The following is a 20575-nucleotide window of genomic DNA, read 5'->3' on the forward strand; positions in this document are numbered from 1 at the left end:
TTTCCCGCAAAAGAAAATCGGATACATTTATGAAATAATGTTCTATACCGATCCGAACTGATTTAGTTTCTTTAAGTGTCCCCCCTTTAAGCCTCGCAGATCAAATCAAACCGCTGTGTAGAGCAGCTTTCTTTTTTTTTTTTTTTTTTGCGAAGCGTTATTTGCTTCGAATTTTTTATTTTATTTTTATTTATTTATTTATTTATTTATTTATTTATTTATTTATTTATTTATTTATACATACTGCAGCCTCGGTGAGGCTATTGCAGGAGTGGGTAGTGAAAAAAAAGGAAAGCAAGAAAACGAGATACAGGCACAAAGAAATATGAATATCAAGTATATGTAATTTCTTTCAAAAATTCTTGCATAGGTAAAGAGCGGATGCTTCCAGGCAGTGCATTCCAGAGTTCAATGGCCAGTGGAAAGAAGCTGTGCTTGAACATCTCCGTTCGGCAAAAGAAAGGGATAAGGTGGAGATTATGAGAGCTCCTAGTGATAGAAGGTGGACTAAAGTTCAAATAATTATTTAGTGTATCAAGGCGCTCAGAATGAATCAGCGTGTGTAAAAATTTCATGCATTCTAAGCGGCGGCGAGATGAAAGAACTGTAAGACCTGTAGCTGTATAATGGGAAGAAGGGGAAAAATCTCGGCTATAGTTGCGAAAAATGAAGCGCACTGATTTCTTTTGGACTGATTCTAACTTTTTAATAACGGATTTCTTATGAGGATTCCATATGATGCAGCCATAATCAAGAATGGGGCGGATAAGTGTTTTATACGTCATCAGTTTGGTATCCTTTGGAGCCTTACGCAGTGAACGATGGAGGTAACCGAGACGTCTAAAAGCTTTGTTACATATGATGTCAATGTGTTTCGACCATGACATGTCATGGGAGAAATGAAGACCAAGGTATTTGAATTTCTCTTTTTCCCTTCTTTCCTTTTCTTTTCTTTCTGGGGAGGGGGTGGTCGTCGGTACTGTGGTTTTCGCTATAAAATAACAAGGAAATAGATGTAAGTTTGCACCACGAGGAACCGTGTTTGGAAATTTGCTTTCCTTTTATTCTGCTCTTTCTCCCGGGCGATGGCAACCTTCACGCCGCACACGCTTCTAAAAGAACAGACGCCCTTTGTACGAGGATAAAGCCGACGAAACGCCGTCAGATGATGCGCTTAGCAAACACACCTTTTTTTTTTTTCTGTGTTCGCGCAGTTTTACAGCCTGGATGAAGTGCCTCTGGCGGAGAGAAGCCTATGACGCCGCGGCCATAGGAAATGAGAGACAACGATTTTGATCGCGACCTCTAAACGGAACGGCTGTTCTCGCAGCTGGGACGCGAAAGCCACGGTCGTGTTTCATTTAATCTTATTCGCTTCATTTAATGATGTGCATTGGGGGCATGTTAAAAAAAACCCGTGGTAGTTAAAATTTACCCGTCGTTAAATTTCATCCACTACGGCGTGCTTCTTAATTAGATCACGGTTTCGGTGCGTAACACCCCAGAAGTTATTTTCTTTTTACTTAAATTTCGCTTATTGATAGTGGCAGCCCTGTGTTGGGCTATACTACAGCAGGGAGGTGGTTGCACACGTTGAATTCAGTGCAGTCAATATTTATGCTAAATTAAATTGTGGGTTTAAACGCCTCGAAAGTACACGTGCAGTTCGTATTGTGGTATCTGTGTGTGTGTGGGGGGGGGGGGGGGGAGGACCTGCGGATTATTTTTTACCACCTGGCGTTCTTCAATTCGAGCACAATGCACAATTGTTCAAACGATTGGGCATCGTGTTCAAATTGAAAAACCGAATTCTGATGGAGACAGAATGCAAAATTTAAGAAATAGAAGAGTAAATGAATGGAATTCGGTTTATTTCTTCTTATTTCCGAAATTTTCTATTCCGCTTCCATCAGAAAGCGGCCCCCGCGACCGGGAGTCGATCCCGCGACCTCGTGCTCGGCAGCGAGACGCCGTAGTCACCGAGTCGCCTCGACAGGTAAAGTTATGTGCAGCATGTGTCGTTGCACAATAGAGTTCTGCAGGAAGGTGCAGGTGCCTCCAATCGCAAGTCATGCACTGCAAAAGGCCGGCGATCCTGCACTCACCTCCCCCCCTCCCCCAACCGCACCCCGGAGGGGACAAATCGGCGCTATCTAACAGTAGACCGCACTGTATATAGATGCAAAGTGTGCCGAACAGCTGCGTGCGCGGTGCTTCGTTTCCATGGCATCGACGGCGAGATATATATAGGCGGATACTTCTTGTGCACAACGCGACTTTCGTCGAAGTTGTGAAATAAAAAAGAAAAGTAAATAATTTGTCAGCTTTTCAAATGCAGTGAGAACCGTTCGTACCTGTCTCGCGGAACAGGAAAAAACATAAATGAAGAAGAAACTGTGTTTGTTCGAAGCACGCATCCTATTATTGTTCCAGCGTTACCATATACAGCGAACTCTCGTTGCAAAGAAAACATCGGGGCAGGAAATCAGGTTTTTTTTTTAAAGCGGTATATTTTAAAAAGTATGGAGGCTATAAAAAAAGAGCGATAGTAACGCGGTAAGTGCACTTCAAGTTTTAAAGGTACGGGGAGTGGTAAAACGTATAGTGTATACATTGAGGCAAAGCTGCGCTCGATAGGGTTGACGATATAGAAACGAGATTATGGTGATGCCCGTCAGTCTGTCAGCCCTAATGCAGAGAATGTACCGCTACCTGGCGGAATGGCTTTCCCAGCGCTTTTTGCCTGTCTAGGTTGACACGAAGAAAGGCAGTGTCACCGTGCATGCCACACCGCGAGCTGCCTCGTGCGTTTTTTATTTTCTCTCGCTACGTACTTTGTATAGCAAGGGTCTAGCGCCACTCCATTCCGTGCAGACATCCCTGTGCTAAATGCGTGAGCTGCCGTCGGGGCCTCGCATAACTTCGTATGAAGCGACATATCGAATAAAGCGATTTCGTTATTGCGGGGGTTCACTGTACGTGGCCTCGAACGTTGCTCTCCTACTTTCGTTCGCGTTTCTCCGCGCGGATATTGCAGACCATCCATATCAATGCGCACATCGTCATTTGGTCGGCCGAGTGACGTCGATCAATAATTATCCGCCTTTAGCCCTGTCATCCAAGGCGAGGTTGATTCTGAAAGAATGTTGGCACGAGATGGCTTCACAGTCGACATCTATACGCACGCGCATCCACTGTATGCCGCACGGACACGCCTCAGAAAGAACACTCGCCCTATACAAGGATAAACTCGACAAAAGGCCGTCAGATGCTGCGCTTAGCAAATACACTTTTTTTGTTTGTTTGTTTCAGGCTATATTATTGCATGGGTGAAGTGCCGGCTCTAAGCCGATGTTAAGAGGAGGAGGTGGAGGAGCTCCAAACTTGAGTGCGGCACTTCCTCGTCGCCTGCACGCTGTTTGTCCCATAACCGTGCGCTGGCTGACTATTCTGCAAGCTACCCACTCGTATACCACGCTCTTTTTACTTCTGTTCAAGTGAACTCACTTACTACTCAAACTTGGACTCCATGACCTGACCGTGAGACTGACCTAGTCGGTGCAGTGATTAGTACGCTGTCCAGCTTTGACCTTACTTAATCGCTCGTGCAGAAAAGAAAAGAGGTCGTTGTAGTTGGCAGTTATAAAATGCTAGTCACGTATGTTGCGAACGTTTAAACAGAGTTCTCGAAGTAGCGTATACCAAAGAGGCTTAACGTATACACCTACTGTATTCTGGTACACTCCAACTACAGGGTCATCTATAGACGGCACCAGTCTGCCTATACTCTGTTAAAACGTAGTTTTATAAATCAACTTTACTCCTGAATGCACGCGTAAACAAAAAGCTGCATACGGGCGTTTGGCGCACGGGGATCGTTGTCCCAAATTTGACAACGCCAAGAACGTGCATTATCGACAAAATACAAACGCGAAGAATTCCGAAACGACTCCAATGCGTCGTTGCGTTTTACAGGCTAACCTGCATCTGTAGTAGTGATCGAATTCAGAGCTCCAAAAACGCACGCGTGGGACGTGCTACTCCATTCGTATACATACAGAAAATGGCTGCAGAGGGAACGCAGGTCACACTTTCATGCAATTGCAGCATGACGGCAATTCTGATCAGTCACTTCCTACCCGCGTTTCAATTTATGCTGATGGTAACTATATATTCACACCCGCCGCGGGAGCTGCCCAGTTGCATGCGGCGTTCAGCTTGCTGAGCTCGAGGTCTCGGGTTCGATTCCGCCGCATTTCCGATGGGCCGGGGCAAAATGCAGAAACGCTTGTGCGCATACTTACATTTAGGAGCGCGTTAAAGGAACCCCAGTCAAAACTAATCCGGAGTGCCCCACTGTACGGCGTGCCTCGTAATCATATCGTCGTTTGGCACGCATAAGACCGCAGAATTAATTTTGTGCATCTATATCTTTAAATGCAGGACGAAATACATTTTTTTTCTTGTTCTTGACAGACTTTGGGCGCGCGACAGCAAGTTTTCTAGGGTCACACGCGCGCTATTGCCATACAGTGCGGATTTCTTTTCTTTTCTTCCTTTTTCTTTCTTTTGAAAGAGCTACCGTATGCACCGCTATACTATGGAGCATGTATATTCGTAAATGAGGAATATTCGCCCTCGCGCGCGCGTTTCCCGACTTGATTGCCGCCGCCGCCGCGGGCCCCCCGGAAGCTGCGGCAGGCACTGCTGCGTTGCTGGATAGCCGCCCCGAGTCCGTTTGGGCCGGCGTCGCCTCGCAAGCGGGTCACTATACTCCGATTCTTGAGAGTGCGCCCCCCCCCCTCTTCCCCCCTCCTCGTGGCCCTTCGGAAGAAAGGCGGTCGCGGCCCCTCACACCGGCGTGGTCCACATCCGAACAGCTGCTTGCTCTGGAACCGGAACCAAATAAAGGGGGGGGGGGGGCGCAGTGTTACGTTGAGAGCGAGAGAGAGAGAGGTACGCTTTGCCAGCGTAACTGGGCTAAGCGGCCCGCCGTGGCACCAGCCAGCGTGAGCTGACGGGGCTCGCTGACTGACGAGATCGCGTAAGTACGCTCGAGCGCTGATGACCGAGAGGCAACTTTCTCGGGGCCATGCAATGCCGGCGGTTGTTGCCCGAGGCTGCGGAAGGATGGCGAAATCGTATAGAGGACGATCGACGACGAGGTTTCGTCGTCCGCGTCTCGATTGACTCAAACTTGCACGCGTAAAAATGTGGCGCACTCGAATGTGGTGCACGCTAGGCTAGACAGAACGCAAGCAGCACACTTACGGACAATTACAAACGGATTATTACAGAAACGCCAGACTCATGCACGCCATGTATCCAGGGACATGTACACTACAAACAGATGCACATCGTGTGGCGAGGCTGCCACACATATCATGTTGTCGGAGTGTCGGGACCTAACAAACAAGTCGAGCAGTGCCGAGCCCTCCGTCTCTTCCACCGCCAGCCTCCGCTCTCGCTGGAAGACCGCACTGCTCAGTTCGAACCCGAGAGCACAACTCCGGGCCGTCCAGCGAGCCGAGGAAGCCGCTTCGAGACAAGGTCTCGGAACCGCGTCCGCGGCGGGTGCCCAGACCCACTAAAAAGACGCCGGACTCGAATCTAATTTATTTGAAAATAAAGTTTACGCTCCCCCTCGAATGTAGCCATCCATTTATTGTCGATTGTTCCGTTGGTTCCGTCGACGTGAAATTGTTGTGCATCATTCGATGCTCTGATTATTATTATTAGTAGTATAGCTATTCCAAATAGGAACAAAAAAGAAAGCGGCAAGAAAAAGGCCGTCGTCATGGTGTAGCCTCACTTTTGAATGGACAGCTGAACACTTCCGCGACCATTGAAAAGGATTCAACGTAACAGGGGCATAATGGAAAGAAGGGACAGGAAGGCTATCGGGACTTTACAACGTGGTTGAATCGGAGAGCGGGTCGCGGATCAATTCAAGATTTTCTAGTTAGTGTCACGTCGAGTTGCAAAAGTCGCGCGTCGGAGTTATACTTGGCTATATATTCGAATTGCGGCTAACCCGTACCCATTTTTTTTTTTTTTTTTTTTTTGCACAGAGTCAAATAAACGGCTCTCCACCGTATTACGATGGCATGCAAAAACTATGCAAGTGGCCACAGTGGAGTACGCCAGGCTTTTGTCTACTTATTCGGCAAAGTCAAATTCGTTTTATCGAATTGGCAATTCAGCTGTCGAACTTAAGCAACGACGTAACCTCTAAACAGCATGGTCAATTTATCGGACCACCAGCAGGTCGGGCTTTCTTTCATACTTTATTTGTCACTGTATATAGTCCAGAGGGTTAAGTAAACGACAAGGTCGAGTGAACAGAGCGAGGAGCAGTTCGGGTCAGATAGAGGGCGGTGTCGGGTCGGGTCAATGCATCTGAACAAGGTCATTCGTGACAATGCCTCGGCTCGTTTGATCCTCTCGGGAGCGTAAACGCACTGTGGTTATCTAGGGACGACATATGAAATGCGTTCTGAAACTATTGAAACGTACAACACTTACTGTACTTACTCGAATCTAAGCAGGTACTTTTGTTCTTTCGTTATGTCGGAGGCAAAACTTTGGGGCCGTAGAGCTGGATTCAAGGGTGCGTGCGGTTCGTGTATTCTACGACGCCACATTGATGCTGCAAGCGTTCATATTGCGTTTCGTGTGCCCGTTTGAGGACCGCGGCCGTGTTTTAAACTGGGTGACTGAGAAATTCGCCATATGAAGGTCAACTGCAACAAAATTTCGGACCGCGTAAAAAGCCTATAGTTTAAATGTACGTATGGAGCAGCCTCCATGCAAAATTTTACGCTTGAAATATGAGTGGATGCGTCAGACAAAACTTGCAAAAGTACATGCTTCCTGATACCGAATTAAACAAAATCGCCAATATCACCTTCCTCGGAAAATGAAGCAGGTCCCGAAACGTTGAGATACCGCACCGGGACTTTGGAGCCGAAATTTAATTTGTCGTCTTGTTTTATCCGCCAGATTCCTGACCTAATCGTCCACAGTATGTATGAGCCATGGGACCTAGATATGCCGACCTTCCACCTCCTTTATTAACTTTTTTTTTTCGTTATGTGTCGTTTGCGTTCGCTGTCTTCGGACATACGGATGCACCTCCCGCCTGGGTTGCCACGACGTGAACGGACCATGCTGTACCATCTGTGGCTAGGCGTTGCATTTACGAACTCGTATGCTTTGCTTATTCGAATGGCCAACAGCCCCGCGTGCGACACATGCAACAGCGATGAGACGTTCGCACATATTATCTGTGTCTTCTCGCGATACAGTGCTCAGAGACAAGTGATGTGCAGAGTACTGGACCAGTTGGACAATCGTCCACTATCAGAACTCAAAGCTTTAAGGTCAGTGCTCCGAAAGAACATCCGCGTTGAAGGCCTTATAAACTCGCGTTATTAAGATTCCTGCGGTCTACGGGGCTTCACGGTAGACTTTAAGAACGCCGCCCCCTACTGCTCTATAGTTTACGCGCTTTGTTCGTGCTCGTCTCTTTCTCTCTATCTCACCCTCCGCTCTTTCTCTTTCTATCCCCCTTAGCCCTTACCCCCGTGCAGGGTAGCCAACCGGAACTATACCTCTGGTCAACCTCCCTGCCTTTCTTTGCATTCTTTTCTCTCTCTTCACTTAGGAAAGAAATTGGGGGTGTATGAGAAGACGACGATATCATACAGGAGGTGAATTCCTGTCACACAAATGCTAACAGTACTTGTAATCATCGTTTGAATTCTAGAAGGATGTCCGACTCCTTTTCTTTCTTTTCCCTTTTTTTTTTTCGTAAACACATATCCAAGCTAGGGGTCGTCGCTGGCACCGTCGCTACCATGTAGGTCAGCGTTTGCACGCCTCATTGACATCGTAAATTAAAAGTTCGAACACCATAATCTCGCAGAGGAGAGCTCACACAGCACTTTTGTAGGTCGCGCTCTTCACGTTACGTGCAAAGACCTACAACGCTCTTACTAACGCCTTCTCGAGCTTCCGATCGCTCGCGTTCTTGCTCAAAATAACGCTTGCTACGAGTGTTTGTTCCGTATAGTATACCTGACAATTTGAATGCCTATAAATTTCCTACACACTTCCTCGCCTATATAAACTGCGCACGTCAGCCTTTGAGTAGACACTGAATGTTGGGCAATAAAGGTGTAGTTCTCCTTTCTTTTTTTACTTTGTGCAAAAACTGGAATTAACTGTTCTCGGCGCGTACGGACTGTTCATACTGTGTTTTTTTTCTATAGTAATCGTTGCTCTTGTCGTGGCCTCAGCACATGGTGTAGTAATCGTATTCCTTTCGTATTCCAGGGTGACGACCTATGTACACCACTTCATCGTGTTCGTTATTCGCGTAAACGTGCTTTAAACCGTTTTATTACGTGCGTCTGTTCTCTATTCCCGACCAAACCTGCAGTTTACTGCGTTCTGTTCCGTTCGCGAAAAAGGAGCTAAATTACAGCCTATATGTATAATGCACAAACAACCGCGAATACTAACGCACGCAGACACACGCACGTGCACTGACGCATACAAGCGAACACGGCGGCACACAATGGTCACGCCGAGGCTAATTTTTTCCCACTGCGAGATGTATTCGCGACGCAGCTCCCAGAGTTCGCGATTACGGTGGGGGGCCTGAGGTGGCGGAATAATAGAATGTTAGATTAGGGGACGCAAGCGCCTTGCGTACGCAAGAACTAGGGGCCACGGTACTGCGCATGCGCAGACCGCTACGTCTCAGTCTGCGCATGCGCAGTACCGCTACGTTTCGGTCTGCGCATGCGCAGTACCGTGGCCCCTAGTTCTTGCGTACGCAAGCCGCTTGCGTCCCCTAATCTAAAGCTCTCCAATGACAGTACGCGACAGCTCCGCTGAACGTCATCGCCATCCGCGCACCGATCACTGTGCGCGGGAGGCTGCAGTTGATTGCAACCTTGACCGGGCAGTGACGTCACCGGGACATCGCGACCGTCTCACCGACCGAGTTTGAGTCGGGGTAGCTCCCTTCCGTTGTCACCGTTGGCGATTCGAGGTCAACCACGAGGTGTAGCGGCTATCAAAAGTCCCCTCCCCGCCACCCCCGTCATTAAAACAAACAAAAAATAACATTCAATACCGAACAGACAACTATGAAATGTGAACTTGAGCGCCTTTGTAGAAACCCCATGCGCGGTGGACGAGGATGGAGGATTGACAGAAGTGATAAGACGAGAAGTGATACATAGTCCACGCTCATGTTAGAAGGCAGTCTGTCTATAAACGGAGTGTCACGTGGGGTTGGTTTTAAGGGCACGCATTAGAGCGTGCGCGTGTGTCTTCATGTCCTGACCATGGGCGAGGCCCTATACAGTCAAGATTTTTTCGCTCTCTGGGGATAAAGGAGCAAATTACACCAATGACGAGTATTCGCATCTGAAAGAACACGAGAAAGAAAAAAAAGTATCTTCGTAAATTTAGAGAACCACGGTTTCCGTAAACGAAACTTAAAGATCAAGGAATAAAAGACAACAATTCAAAAGGAGGATGGCGGAAACAATCCGGAAGAGGAAGGAACGCGCAGTAACCAAACGGCGTATACATGCCGAACAGGTTTAAGAACCGCCACCTCAATTATGCGGCTTGGTTGAGCAAGAAATAAGCTGAGAAAGAAAAGATTGCCAGACGCGTCCACCAGAATTACGCGAACTTGCAGAAGCGCGCCGTATACACGCGTGCGAAACACCCCTGATAACGTCGTGCTCACTTGCGCACAACTTCGTGCACGGGCAGTTACCGTCTTTCGCCCATTCTCCCCCCGTTTCTTTCCGACGAACGTTAAGCTGCTGAGAGACGGAAGAGAGCAGAGCGTACAAAGGCGTAAAAGACGAATGCGTAGAGTGTAGGAGAGTGCGCGAATGGAGGCTATGTGGAGACAAGGGAGGGAAGGAGGGAGAGAAAAAGTTGCGCGCGGCGCCTGATGACTCCAGGAAGAATGCATTGCTGCACGAGCTCAACCAGTTAGACAGAACTGACGTGTCAGAAAGTGGAGTGAATTTACACTGTTAAGGGTGCAGCGGTGTTGTTGCAGAGTTTTAGCAGCTTTTGAAAGTGTTTACGAGCACCTTGGGCCCTTCATACCGAAGTGGTGTTGACGAAGATATGTCCCTTTCTTGAAAGGTTGGCTGCAGTTTCAGCCGTGACCTCCGAGATTGAATCGGCGCTGCGATCTCTGAGACCAGGCTCGGAGCATCTCTTGTCCGACCACTGTTCATTGATCACTTCGCATGTCTTGGGAACTTGTGCCTTGTTTGAACTGCATGCTCGCTATGTATATATGCACGTAGAACTAGTGTATGTTTACACTTAGGGAAATGTAAGCAAAGAAGGAACAGCTTGTGTGGAATTTGATGGTGGCATGTGCCTCCGACTTATGCGTGCTGTCCCTTTTTCGTTGCTGGTTTTTCGGCAGTGAAACAACGTTTCCATTATCTCTGTGAAGATCGAAGGGTAAAGAGCGCATTGGGAGACGGGGTATAAATCTCGGTATACGCTATTTCTTGCACTCCTGAGAACGTAGAAAGGATGCGCACCAACCTTACAATATTGGTGTTCTTAAAGCATATGCTCCTGACTGGCTACGATTTGTGATTAGCGAGCGGCCACGCTGTATACCGCTCGATATCGCGAGTGGCCAATGCATGTTGCGCCAACCAATCACGCTGTGTTCTTACGCACACTGAGAGCTTTCCGGCTCTGCTATCGATTGGCTCTATTGGTATGTTCCATAGCTTTCACCAACGTTGCTATAGTAATTTTGCAAGGGTTGATTTTCTGGCCTTGTTCTTAGGACGTCTTTTCCAGTGGTTAGCGCAGAAACTTTAAACCGAGGCTTTTGTCCGTCTCGTCTAAAGTTCCTGCTCCATGGGTTAGAAAAGGTTACGAGATATATGGTCTACCTCACAAGTCGTTTGCAGCACTGTGGAAGCTGCAGGGCTCCTCAGCCAACAGAAAGGCCGAATGCCCCTTGAGAGGTGTTAATCCGCGCCGCGCTGTCAGCTCACCGCCACATCAAATCGCGGTATACGACGTGCATGCGCAAAGATCCCAACACGTCACGTAGCGCTGTTACGTATCGTGTGCCAAGCAAAAATAAAACACGCTAATCCCACTCATAATCACAATCACAATTATTATATTCCGTTGCGCAATGATATTGCTTGTGTACACCTCGTACCTTCGGCAATGCTGCAGTCGTTTGCAGCATTGCCGGGCAGGACCACGGTATTATCCCTAGAATATTGGCCTATATTCTAGGGACCATTAGCAATGGTGTAGGGCCGTGGTGGAGCGCGCAGGCAGGCAAGACAGAGGCGCGTGCAAAAGTCGTTTCTCTCTCTCTCTCGGCCGCGATTTCCGTGCACCGGTGCGCACGGAATGTATCGTTCCACGGCCGAAGCCTTTCCCCGCTGCCTACGCTCGCCGCGTTCACATAGAATAAAGAACCAACTTGCGTTCACTCTGCGCGCGCGCGTGAGTGAGGTTTCGCTTTCTGCGGCGGCGCCACCGCCGCGGCGCAACTCTTGTGGAAAGGCTTCCGCATCAAAAATGAGTTCCGCGCGTGCACGCCTGCCTGCGCAAGCCGTGCTCGCCGAATGTAAATCGTCACACGCTTTCAAAACGACGACGAACCTGCGCGTGAGCGCGGATTCATAACTTTCCGCTGAACATCTGTGCGTGCGAACAGAATGAATGATTTACGGTTTGCGAGGGCATACGTGTGATGAGTACCTTACCTATACTCCCATCTGCACAAGTACATTGCAGCGCTACCGTAGGTGCACGAGGCGTACATGCACGATATCCTTGCGCAGAAGAATATAGTTCCGGTCGTAACCGACTGATTATTGGTAGCACTGTAGGCTTATTTTTGCTCGCTACATCATACGGTACAGCGATACGTGACATGTTAGGACCTTTGTGCATGCATGTCGTGTATTGAGAATTACTGTGGCACTAATTACTGTAACCCTAATAGCCACCTTAACCTTGATCACTTAGCAACATGGCAGCGCACCTACAGCGCCTGTAATCCTACCACCCACTTCGACCTGAATTCGCGCATGTTACTGGTGAGAGAGTGGTCGACCATGCCCATGATGTAGCTACATGCGGTGAAGCAACCCCGACTCAATGGCGAAAGCCTACAGATAGTCATATAAGGCGCGTTACGGTTCTCTATAGACCTCCAACCGGTCGAATCCACTCATCGCAGCCGGCGATCTCTTCCTGCCGAACTGGCGCGAACTGTCTCTCAAGGTGAGCAAAAACACAAACACATGCACATGTGCACACACATACGCACGCGCACGCACAACACACACACGCACGAGGGAGAGAGAGAGACACCCTGCTCCGCAGCGTTCAAGCGCTCTAACAGAAGTCTCGCTGTCTGCAGAAGAGATGTCGAGCTAATGATCCTGTTTTCACCAATAATCATAATAAGTGAATGACATCATTAGCTCGATCTCGCTATTTTTCTTTCTTTTCCCTTTCAGCCAGCGAGCTTCGCTCTCCAGCAGGAGAAAGGCTGGAAGAAGTATTACGGGGAGCACCCTTGGCAGCCGGAAACATAAGGCCGCGTTATCTAGCGACAGAGGCAGTCCAAAATCGTTGTAAGGCACAATGGGAAGGCGTAATTACGTATAACGACAGCACAGGGGTTATATAGGCTCCACCACCGAAGGACGTTTGTGTCATCCGTCGGCCGCGCACTGCGTCATCGCGATGCTGGGAGCTTGATTATTTGCCGCGCGACAACAGGAAAAAAAAAAAAAAAAACTAAGACTAGTTCACGTGCATGTCTGCTAATCACACTGCACGCTTGTCAGACAAACAAGACACTCCGCTGAGCAAGGGGAGCAAAGAGGAACGGGAACTGCGCTTGGCAGCTTCTTTATGCGGGTAAATACATCACTATGGCGGGAAATCAGACGGATACGGCCGTTGCAAATGTGTGAATTGCGCAAGTCCTAAACTTTATGGGTTAGCATTTTGAAAAACTACGCCACCTATGATAAGAGCAAAACAAAACAGCACAGGCGCTGACTACCCGCTGGTGGGCAGAAAAACAAAAATTATGCCCATCCCACGCACTGTGGGAATCGATGTAAGCGAAGCTTTCTGTGCTGTTCGCTTTGATTTACGGTAATTAGCGGTGACGTTGACGGCGAATGTCTAGTTTCTTCAACGTTTTCTTCAACACGAGAGTGGTAAGTTGAAGTTGAACGTTACCGCGCATGCACCATTTTTTTTTGTTTTTTGTTTGCGCAGTACACAGAACACGCAGGGGCCGGTTTTTGCTTGAGACGTTTTTGTGCAACATACTTCATAACCTCTGAGGGGGTTGAGCATATTCATTGCCTCGCTTGGCACAGCGCATTGTGGCAGAAGTATTAAACTTTAATTGAATTACGGAGCTGTACGTGCCAAAGCCACAATCGGATTATGAGTCACGCCGTAGAGGCGGGCTCCGGATTAATTACGACACCGTGGTGTCCTTTAACGTGTTCCTAAATGTAAGTGCACAAGTGTATTTTTTTTATTTCGCCCCTGTCGTAATGCGGCTGCGGCGGTCGGGACCAAGCCCTCGACCTCGAGCAGCGCCGTAGCCGCAAAGCTACCGCGGCGCGCACAGAAGTGTTGATTTGGCGTGCGACCGCTTCCGTAATGTCTCCTGGACCCTGCGGTGCGCTTTAATTGTTGCGGCTATGCTTCTGCACGCCTTGCGTAAGTTGTGCACTTCAGAAATTTCCATGGTGCTTATTTTTCAGAAATAGCAGAAACTTACCGAACCGTGCCTTGAACTTAAATTTATCCCGTTTGCCCGCTACCGCTGTCGTGTCCTCACGTCACCTTTTCCCTATTCCCCTCTCCTTGTATGGGAACTGCGAGCGAAGAGTGGCAAGGCTGTTATTCATTCTTTTCGCGAATGCGTCGGTTCTACCTATTATCTGCCTCCTCTCTACCATTCTGTCCAGCTTCCATCTGGTATAATCGCTAGAAGGCATACCTCTGGACTTGCACGTTAGTAGAAAGGTAAGGCTCGGTCACGGATAATTACTTCTGTGAAGAAGCTACTGTGGCCACGCCCACGGAGCTCCAGAGGGCATTGTGAACATTCGACGTGGTGCAAAGGTTCAAACGAGTTTCTCGCGTCGCCTTTCCTCTCTGCCGCGCTCCTGTCGTGTATACACGTTCTGAACCACCGCCCGACGCGGTTTGCCAGACAGCAGCAGTGGCAAAGTAGGCAACGAAATATTCGTTTAAAAAAAATCAATTCCCGTAGAAGACATCGATAACGAGGGTCAAACACAGCGTTAGCTTCTTTGAGATCCACTGGAATTCTGTTAAGCGGCATTTTATACAAATCCTCCTTAAGGACGGAGCAAGCAGACGCGCGCGAGGCAGCCAGTAAGAAAGTGGCGCGTTACACAGTGACTCCATCACGTGACTCCGCCACGTGATCCGCGCGACCGCGGATTTATAGTCTCTGGGATAGGCCCTGTTCTGATTACACCATCTCTGGGATAGGTGCAGTTTACTACTGCGCTGTCTTTGGGACCGGCTCACTTTATCTGGTGAGAAGCGGGTAGACTCGCCAAAGCCCGGGCAGAAGGCAAAGAAAGCTTCGAAGGCAAGCGCAGTCGAGGACGGAAAAGAAATGGGTGGCGTGATGAAATTGGGAAATTTGCAGGCATAAGATGTGTGATCAGCTGATGCAAGAAAGAGGTAAGTGAAAATCACAGAGAGGCCTTCGTCGCGCATCGTACATGATGATGATCGTTATATAAGCTACAAGTATATAGCTAAATAGCCCCGAACGAAATTTCTGGCTACGCCACTGACCCTGTGGATGGTGTAGATCAGGGGTTCCCAAATTGGGTTTCGCGAACGGCATTTTAGGGTTCCACGAGCAGCCAAAACGAAACCTTCCCCCACCCCCCTCAATTGTTTTTTTACGTTAGAGTGCGACTTTTTACCTTTTTACTGTGGAAACCACCACATCCGCGCTTCGGTAGTCTAGGCAAGAAAGACCCCGTCGCGGCAGCGTTGTTAAATAATCACTGCTGTGCCATTCGTAGGTACAGTAGTCCGCGCTGGACGAGTTTAATTCGTGCTTGCTGAGTCTTGCGAACGAGAATGGACTTGTATGTCCTGCAAGTTGAAAGCAAGTTTCGAATCCATAGTGACGTGTTCACTCGTTGTCAACGTGCGTCACCCGCGCACCCACGTGTGCGGAAGTGCGGCATACATCCACATTCTCGTCGGCCGTCCGCCAAGCGCAAGAGCCTTATTGAACTAAATTAATATTTAAGAGGAAGCTTTAGCTCGGGCCCAACTCCGACGCGGCCTATTCAAATACATGTAAAAACGCAAAAACGTTTTTCTGAGATAACCCCTGGACCGATTTTAATGAAATTTGTTGCATTTGAGAGAGAAAGTTAAATTCTAGTGACTGTTGGAAGCGGAATTTTGATTTAGGGCTTGAATTTTGTTAAAAGGATTTTCAAAAATAGAGACGTCTGAAAAAAATAGAAGCACGAAGTTTACAAGCTAATAGCTCTGCATCAAGAACAGATATCGCGATTCTGTAAACGGCATCTATTAGACCATTCAAAGCGGACAAATTTGATATGGCAGTTTACATCTTACGTGAATTTGTTACGTTGTTTACGAAGGTTCTGCAAAAGTTTTAATTACACATTACTCCATTTTTTGAGGTTCATGTGTAACATATCAATTTTGTCCGCTTTAGATGTGCTATCAGGTACAATTCACAGAATTGCAATATCATTTTTTCTTGCTGAGCTACGGAGTTGTAAACTTGATAGTTTCGTTTTCTGAAAACTTGCGATTTTTGCCAAATTTTTATAAGAATTTGACGACCTAAATCGAAAATTCGAAACCAACAGTCACTAGATTTTAAACTTTTCTTTTAAATGCAGCCAACCCCGTCAAATTTGGTGCAATGGTTGCCGAGAAAAACGAATTCTCCTTTTACATGTATTTAGATAGGAGCACCCGAGCTAAAGCTTCCTCTTAAAGGTAAATTGCGCCAGAAAATGCGTAGAGTACGACTTACACACAAGCTGCAGACATGATAGCTTCGGACTGTAATTCGAATATACGTGAAAACATAAAGATGTTACGCTGATGAAACCAAAAAACAAACCCCCTTTTCCCTGTAGCAGTCGTTTTGGGTAGGTGAGCACGCCACGAAAAATTCCGACCAACTGGAGACTAACAGCTTCGCTGTAGAACGCGGAACCATCGCCTCGACTCGCACACTGCGCGCCCACGTGACCAGGAGGCGGGGCTCTTATTGGCTGCGTTTACACGAACCCGACGCGAGCGAGTCGAGTCGGAAATCGGGATGATCGATTCCGACGGGACCGTGTTCATGCATGTGGACTCGCTTCCGACGAGTCTGGACAACGACGCCACGCAGCGTCGAGCCGAGACACCAGCGCGTTCGAACTGGGCTTCCGGTTCCCGCTGGCGTCTGCAACAGCTCTAACTCATGGGTGTTATTGCTACGATGATGTTGCACTGTGCAGTGCTTGTCTTCGCCTGGCACTGATACTGCTGATACCATTCCCGCTGTCGGCGCAGGAATCGCGACGTCTCGGCGGTTCCGCGCAAGTCTCACTGCTGGCTGACCCGACAGTGTTTGCATGCACGCTGCAAGCGGGTTGGGCCAAGACCATCTAGAACTGGTACATAGAAGGCCCGTGCAGCCGGTCGGGCTTGGTCAACCTACCCCGTGCAGTCGGGTTGACTCGTCCCGACTCGGCGTTGTACTTCTGCCGAGCGCGGTCGCACGGGGTTTGTATTGAAAGCGATTTCCTTTGGGGGCACAGTCTAGGCAGTCTAGCCGGGCCGACGGCTCGTCGCTTTTCGTGCGCAGTGTTCTCACTCCTCAGTTTGCGTTGAAGCGTCAGTTCGCTCGCTGCTGCTGCCGCGATTCTCTCGCGCCAGCGTTTTGACAGCGAATGTCCGCGGTCATCGAGTGTGAAGTGTTCATTGTTTTGCATTTGCGCGCTTACACCATGGTAGTTCATTTAGATAAGTGAATGTTTACAAGGGGGCGTTCTACTCCGGCGGCATGCTGCGTATGGCGCGACCGCGCGAGCCTTGTCTTAAATACGATCCGCGATGTTTAGGCGCACCGAGGGCCGATAGCGTCGTGTGCGCTATAGCACCCATACGCTTGCGCGTCACCCGGGTTGACGAAGTGAAACGTCTCTAATTTTTTTATGGCATGCGGTAACTGTACGCCGTTTAATATATCAGGTGCAACAATGTGGGACCAACGCATGAAGTCCGGTCACCAAAATTAGAGCTTTAGATTAGAGGACGCAAGCAGCTTGCGTACGCAGGAGCTAGGGGTGACGGTACTGCGCATGTGCAGACTCGGACGTAGGGGTCTGCGCATGCGCAGTACCGTGGCCCCTAGGTCTTGCGTACGCAAGCCACTTGCGTCCCCTAACCTAAAACTCTCTAATAATTAGACAGCTTTAGTTACACGTACGTAGAGGCTTTGCGTACGTAGAGCTCCTACGTGTGAGCAGTGCGCATGCGTAGAACGTAGCGGGGGCGCGCGCGTCTCACGGACGTACGTGAGATTCAATTCTTTGCGTGCGTTTCTTACGCACGTAGACAGCTTCGCGCGGGAATTCCGCGAGATCACGAACAACCGATAGCGGCCGCGCGCGCGCAGACGGCTCGCATCGAAACACGGCGACAGGATTGAATTGGCTACCGCCGTGTTCGCATTTCCCGATAGACGTATAGCTACGGGGTCCCTCTTTGCGTGCGTCGCGTACGTGTAGCTAAAAGCGTTTCAGATGGCGTGCACGTAAGGTACGTAGGCTTTTCACGTTTGCGTACGTGAAGTCTCTACGTACGTGTAACTAAAACTGTCTACTATCACTCCGTACGTTCCTGTCTATGCTACGCTGCGCGCCAGCGGCGTTTGCTCGCGCGAGCATGCACGTGAAGTTGCCGCGACGGGCTGAAAAAAAAAAAAAAAAAACGTGTTATCAGCCGTATGTGAATACATGGTTCGTTTCTAAGGGTAAATTATGTTATTTTTCATTCAGAACTGGGCTTATATAAAGAAAAAAAAAGGAAATCGGGCCAAGAAATACCGTACTATTTCTGAGCATGCGAACTCAGCCACTGCAGAATTGTGCACACCCCACGCACTGTGGGAATCGTAAGCGAAGCTTTCCGTGCTGGTTGCTTTGATTGACGATAGTTAGCGGTGATGCTGACAGCTAAAGCTTCATTTCATCAACGTTTAGGCTAACACGAGAGTGGCGAGTTTATTTTAACGTTGCCTTGCGTGCACCACTGCTGTTTGTCTGCGTAGTACACAGAACACGCATGGAGAGGTGTTTGCTCGAGGCGTTGTTGTGCGCCATATTTTATAACCTCTCAGAGGGTTGAGCGTTGTCATTTCCTCACATGGCACCATCGCATTGTGGCAGAAGTATTAATCTGGAATTGGATTATTGAAAACCACGCTCGGATTATCAGGCACGCCGTAGTGGCCAACTCCGTATTAATTTGGACACCGGGATGTTCTTTAACGTATCCCAAAATATAAGTGCACGTGCGTTTTCTATTTCGTCCCCGTCGAAATGCGGCTGCCGTGATCGGCATCAAATCCACGACCTCTAGCAATGCCATAGCCGTAAAGATAACGCGGCGGGCACAGAAGTGTTGATTTGACGGTCGACCGCTTCCGTAGTGTCTCCTGGACCCTGCGGTGCGCTTTAATTAATGCGGCTCTGCTTCTGAACGCCATGCGTAAGTTGCCCGCTTGACATATTTGCGTGGCGTTTATTTTTCAGAAATAGCAGCAACGTACTGTACCGCACCTTGAACTTAAGATATATTTAAATATACTGAGCGTGCCTGAAGTGTCTAATATTAAAGGCATCTTCTTTGAGGCATACCTTAACAATGTCTGGTATATTGTAGAAGTGCTCTATTGGCTGTCTCGATCGCCCATCTCCTGTCTTCTCATCTTCTCCTCTCTACGGTTGTATCTGCGTCCCCTATGGCCTCGCACGTTAGTAGAAGGGGAAGCGCTGCAGCTTCTGCAATGCCTCTTAAGGGAGTCGCGGATAATTACAGCTGTCAAGCGGCTAATGTGGCGACGGCCAGGGAGTTCCAGAGGGGATTGTGCACATTCTACGCGGTGGCGTGAAAAGCAGTTCCTCCCGTCGCATTTCCTCTCTTGCTCGCGCCTGTCATCTATATACAGCTCTGCGCGACAGCAGCAGTGGGAAAGTCGAAGGAAGACGCAAATAAAGCTTCTGTTTAAAAAGGTCTATACTGATGTGTGAAACGGAGCATGGAGCGGCAGCCGTAAGTGTAGATCATCAACTACACTGAGACGACGGGCCCCGACCGACATTGGAGCCAAACGTATGACTGTACTGCTAACGTAGCTATCTTGAAAAGCCTCTATCGATGCTCTGGTTAACTTGCGGATTTCGTCTGCATATCTAATTACCATTGTGGGCAACCGCAACAAAATTGTCTGAAGATAAAATTCTTCAAGCTTCATTCGTATCCTTTAAGCTAACGTCTACGAACACAAGGCGAAAATATACTTGAAGCTGTGCTCAGCAGACGCACAGCGTATGTAGCTCACGCACAGTGCGCTTCGCTGCAAAAGCGACGAAGTCAAGCGCCTCACGCACCGTCGTCGTATGCATGCCGTCACGCCCGGCCTGTTTACTCCGATCCGTGACGTCACGATACCTGGCCCGAAATTTCCTTTGACAAGGCTGGCGTGATGAAAGCGGTGACGTCAACATCACTGTTGCCTACTCGGGGAGCATCTCCATTAGATTCCATACAGTCGGGTCAGGTGACATGACGTCATCGATCGGAGTGAAAAGGCCTTGTTCTATCTATACGTGGTGTTGGCCCGGCTCAATCAGCTCTGCCGGGGCCAGGCCACGCTCTCGACAGTCGCGGGTCGCACCGGCATCGCGAGTACAGTGCTTACGTTCAGCGCGGCCGTGGAATATGTCCCGCGTAGAACATGCTGTCTAGTGAAAAGTCGACCACGCTTCGCGGGGCGCACGGTGTCGTATGTTTCCGCATCGGAGAGCATGTAAGTCGTTCGAACAGTTTTCCCCGTATGTGTCTTCTTCGGTGTCACATGTGGTCAACGTGTTCCGAGCTGAATCTATTTGTGTAATCCTTTAGGTGGGCGCTGGCAAAGCAGACGGTTTCCCGTCGGTGTGATCGCCTCGCGCACCAGAAGAGCGATGCCGGCCGCTGTGTGCGCGTTTCTCATCGCCTAGCCTGTGTTGTGACACGCCTGCCTGGGCACTGCTTATACCTGCCGCGCACCAGCAGTTGCATGCAGTGCTGTTGTCTCAAGTGCCATGTCGCCTCCGCGAAGTGTTCGAACACGGCCTTCCTCGAGACGAAACCTCGCCAATCTTGTTAATTGGGGGAAACATGCAGTTACCATCGACCA

At 48.9% G+C, this 20575-nt stretch overlaps 1 protein-coding gene across 2 annotated transcripts in view; it reads left to right on the top strand.

The window, feature by feature from the left end:
- LOC126522868 (transmembrane protein 135-like) overlaps positions 1-20575 on the top strand; it is a 69902-nt gene that overhangs the window by 17044 nt on the left and 32283 nt on the right. Inside the window, exon 1 of one of the 2 annotated variants that reach the window (XM_055066600.2) lies at positions 20117-20203. The exons of the other annotated variant lie outside the window; for it this stretch is intronic. Coding sequence (XP_054922575.2) covers positions 20132-20203 — 72 coding nt within the window. The 5' untranslated portion in view covers positions 20117-20131. Of the gene's footprint in view, positions 1-20116; positions 20204-20575 lie in introns of those variants that run through there. 2 annotated transcript variants of the gene reach the window in all.

Source organism: Dermacentor andersoni, chromosome 6, assembly GCF_023375885.2.
Source record: "Dermacentor andersoni chromosome 6, qqDerAnde1_hic_scaffold, whole genome shotgun sequence".
NCBI classification, from domain to species: Eukaryota; Metazoa; Arthropoda; class Arachnida; order Ixodida; family Ixodidae; genus Dermacentor; species Dermacentor andersoni.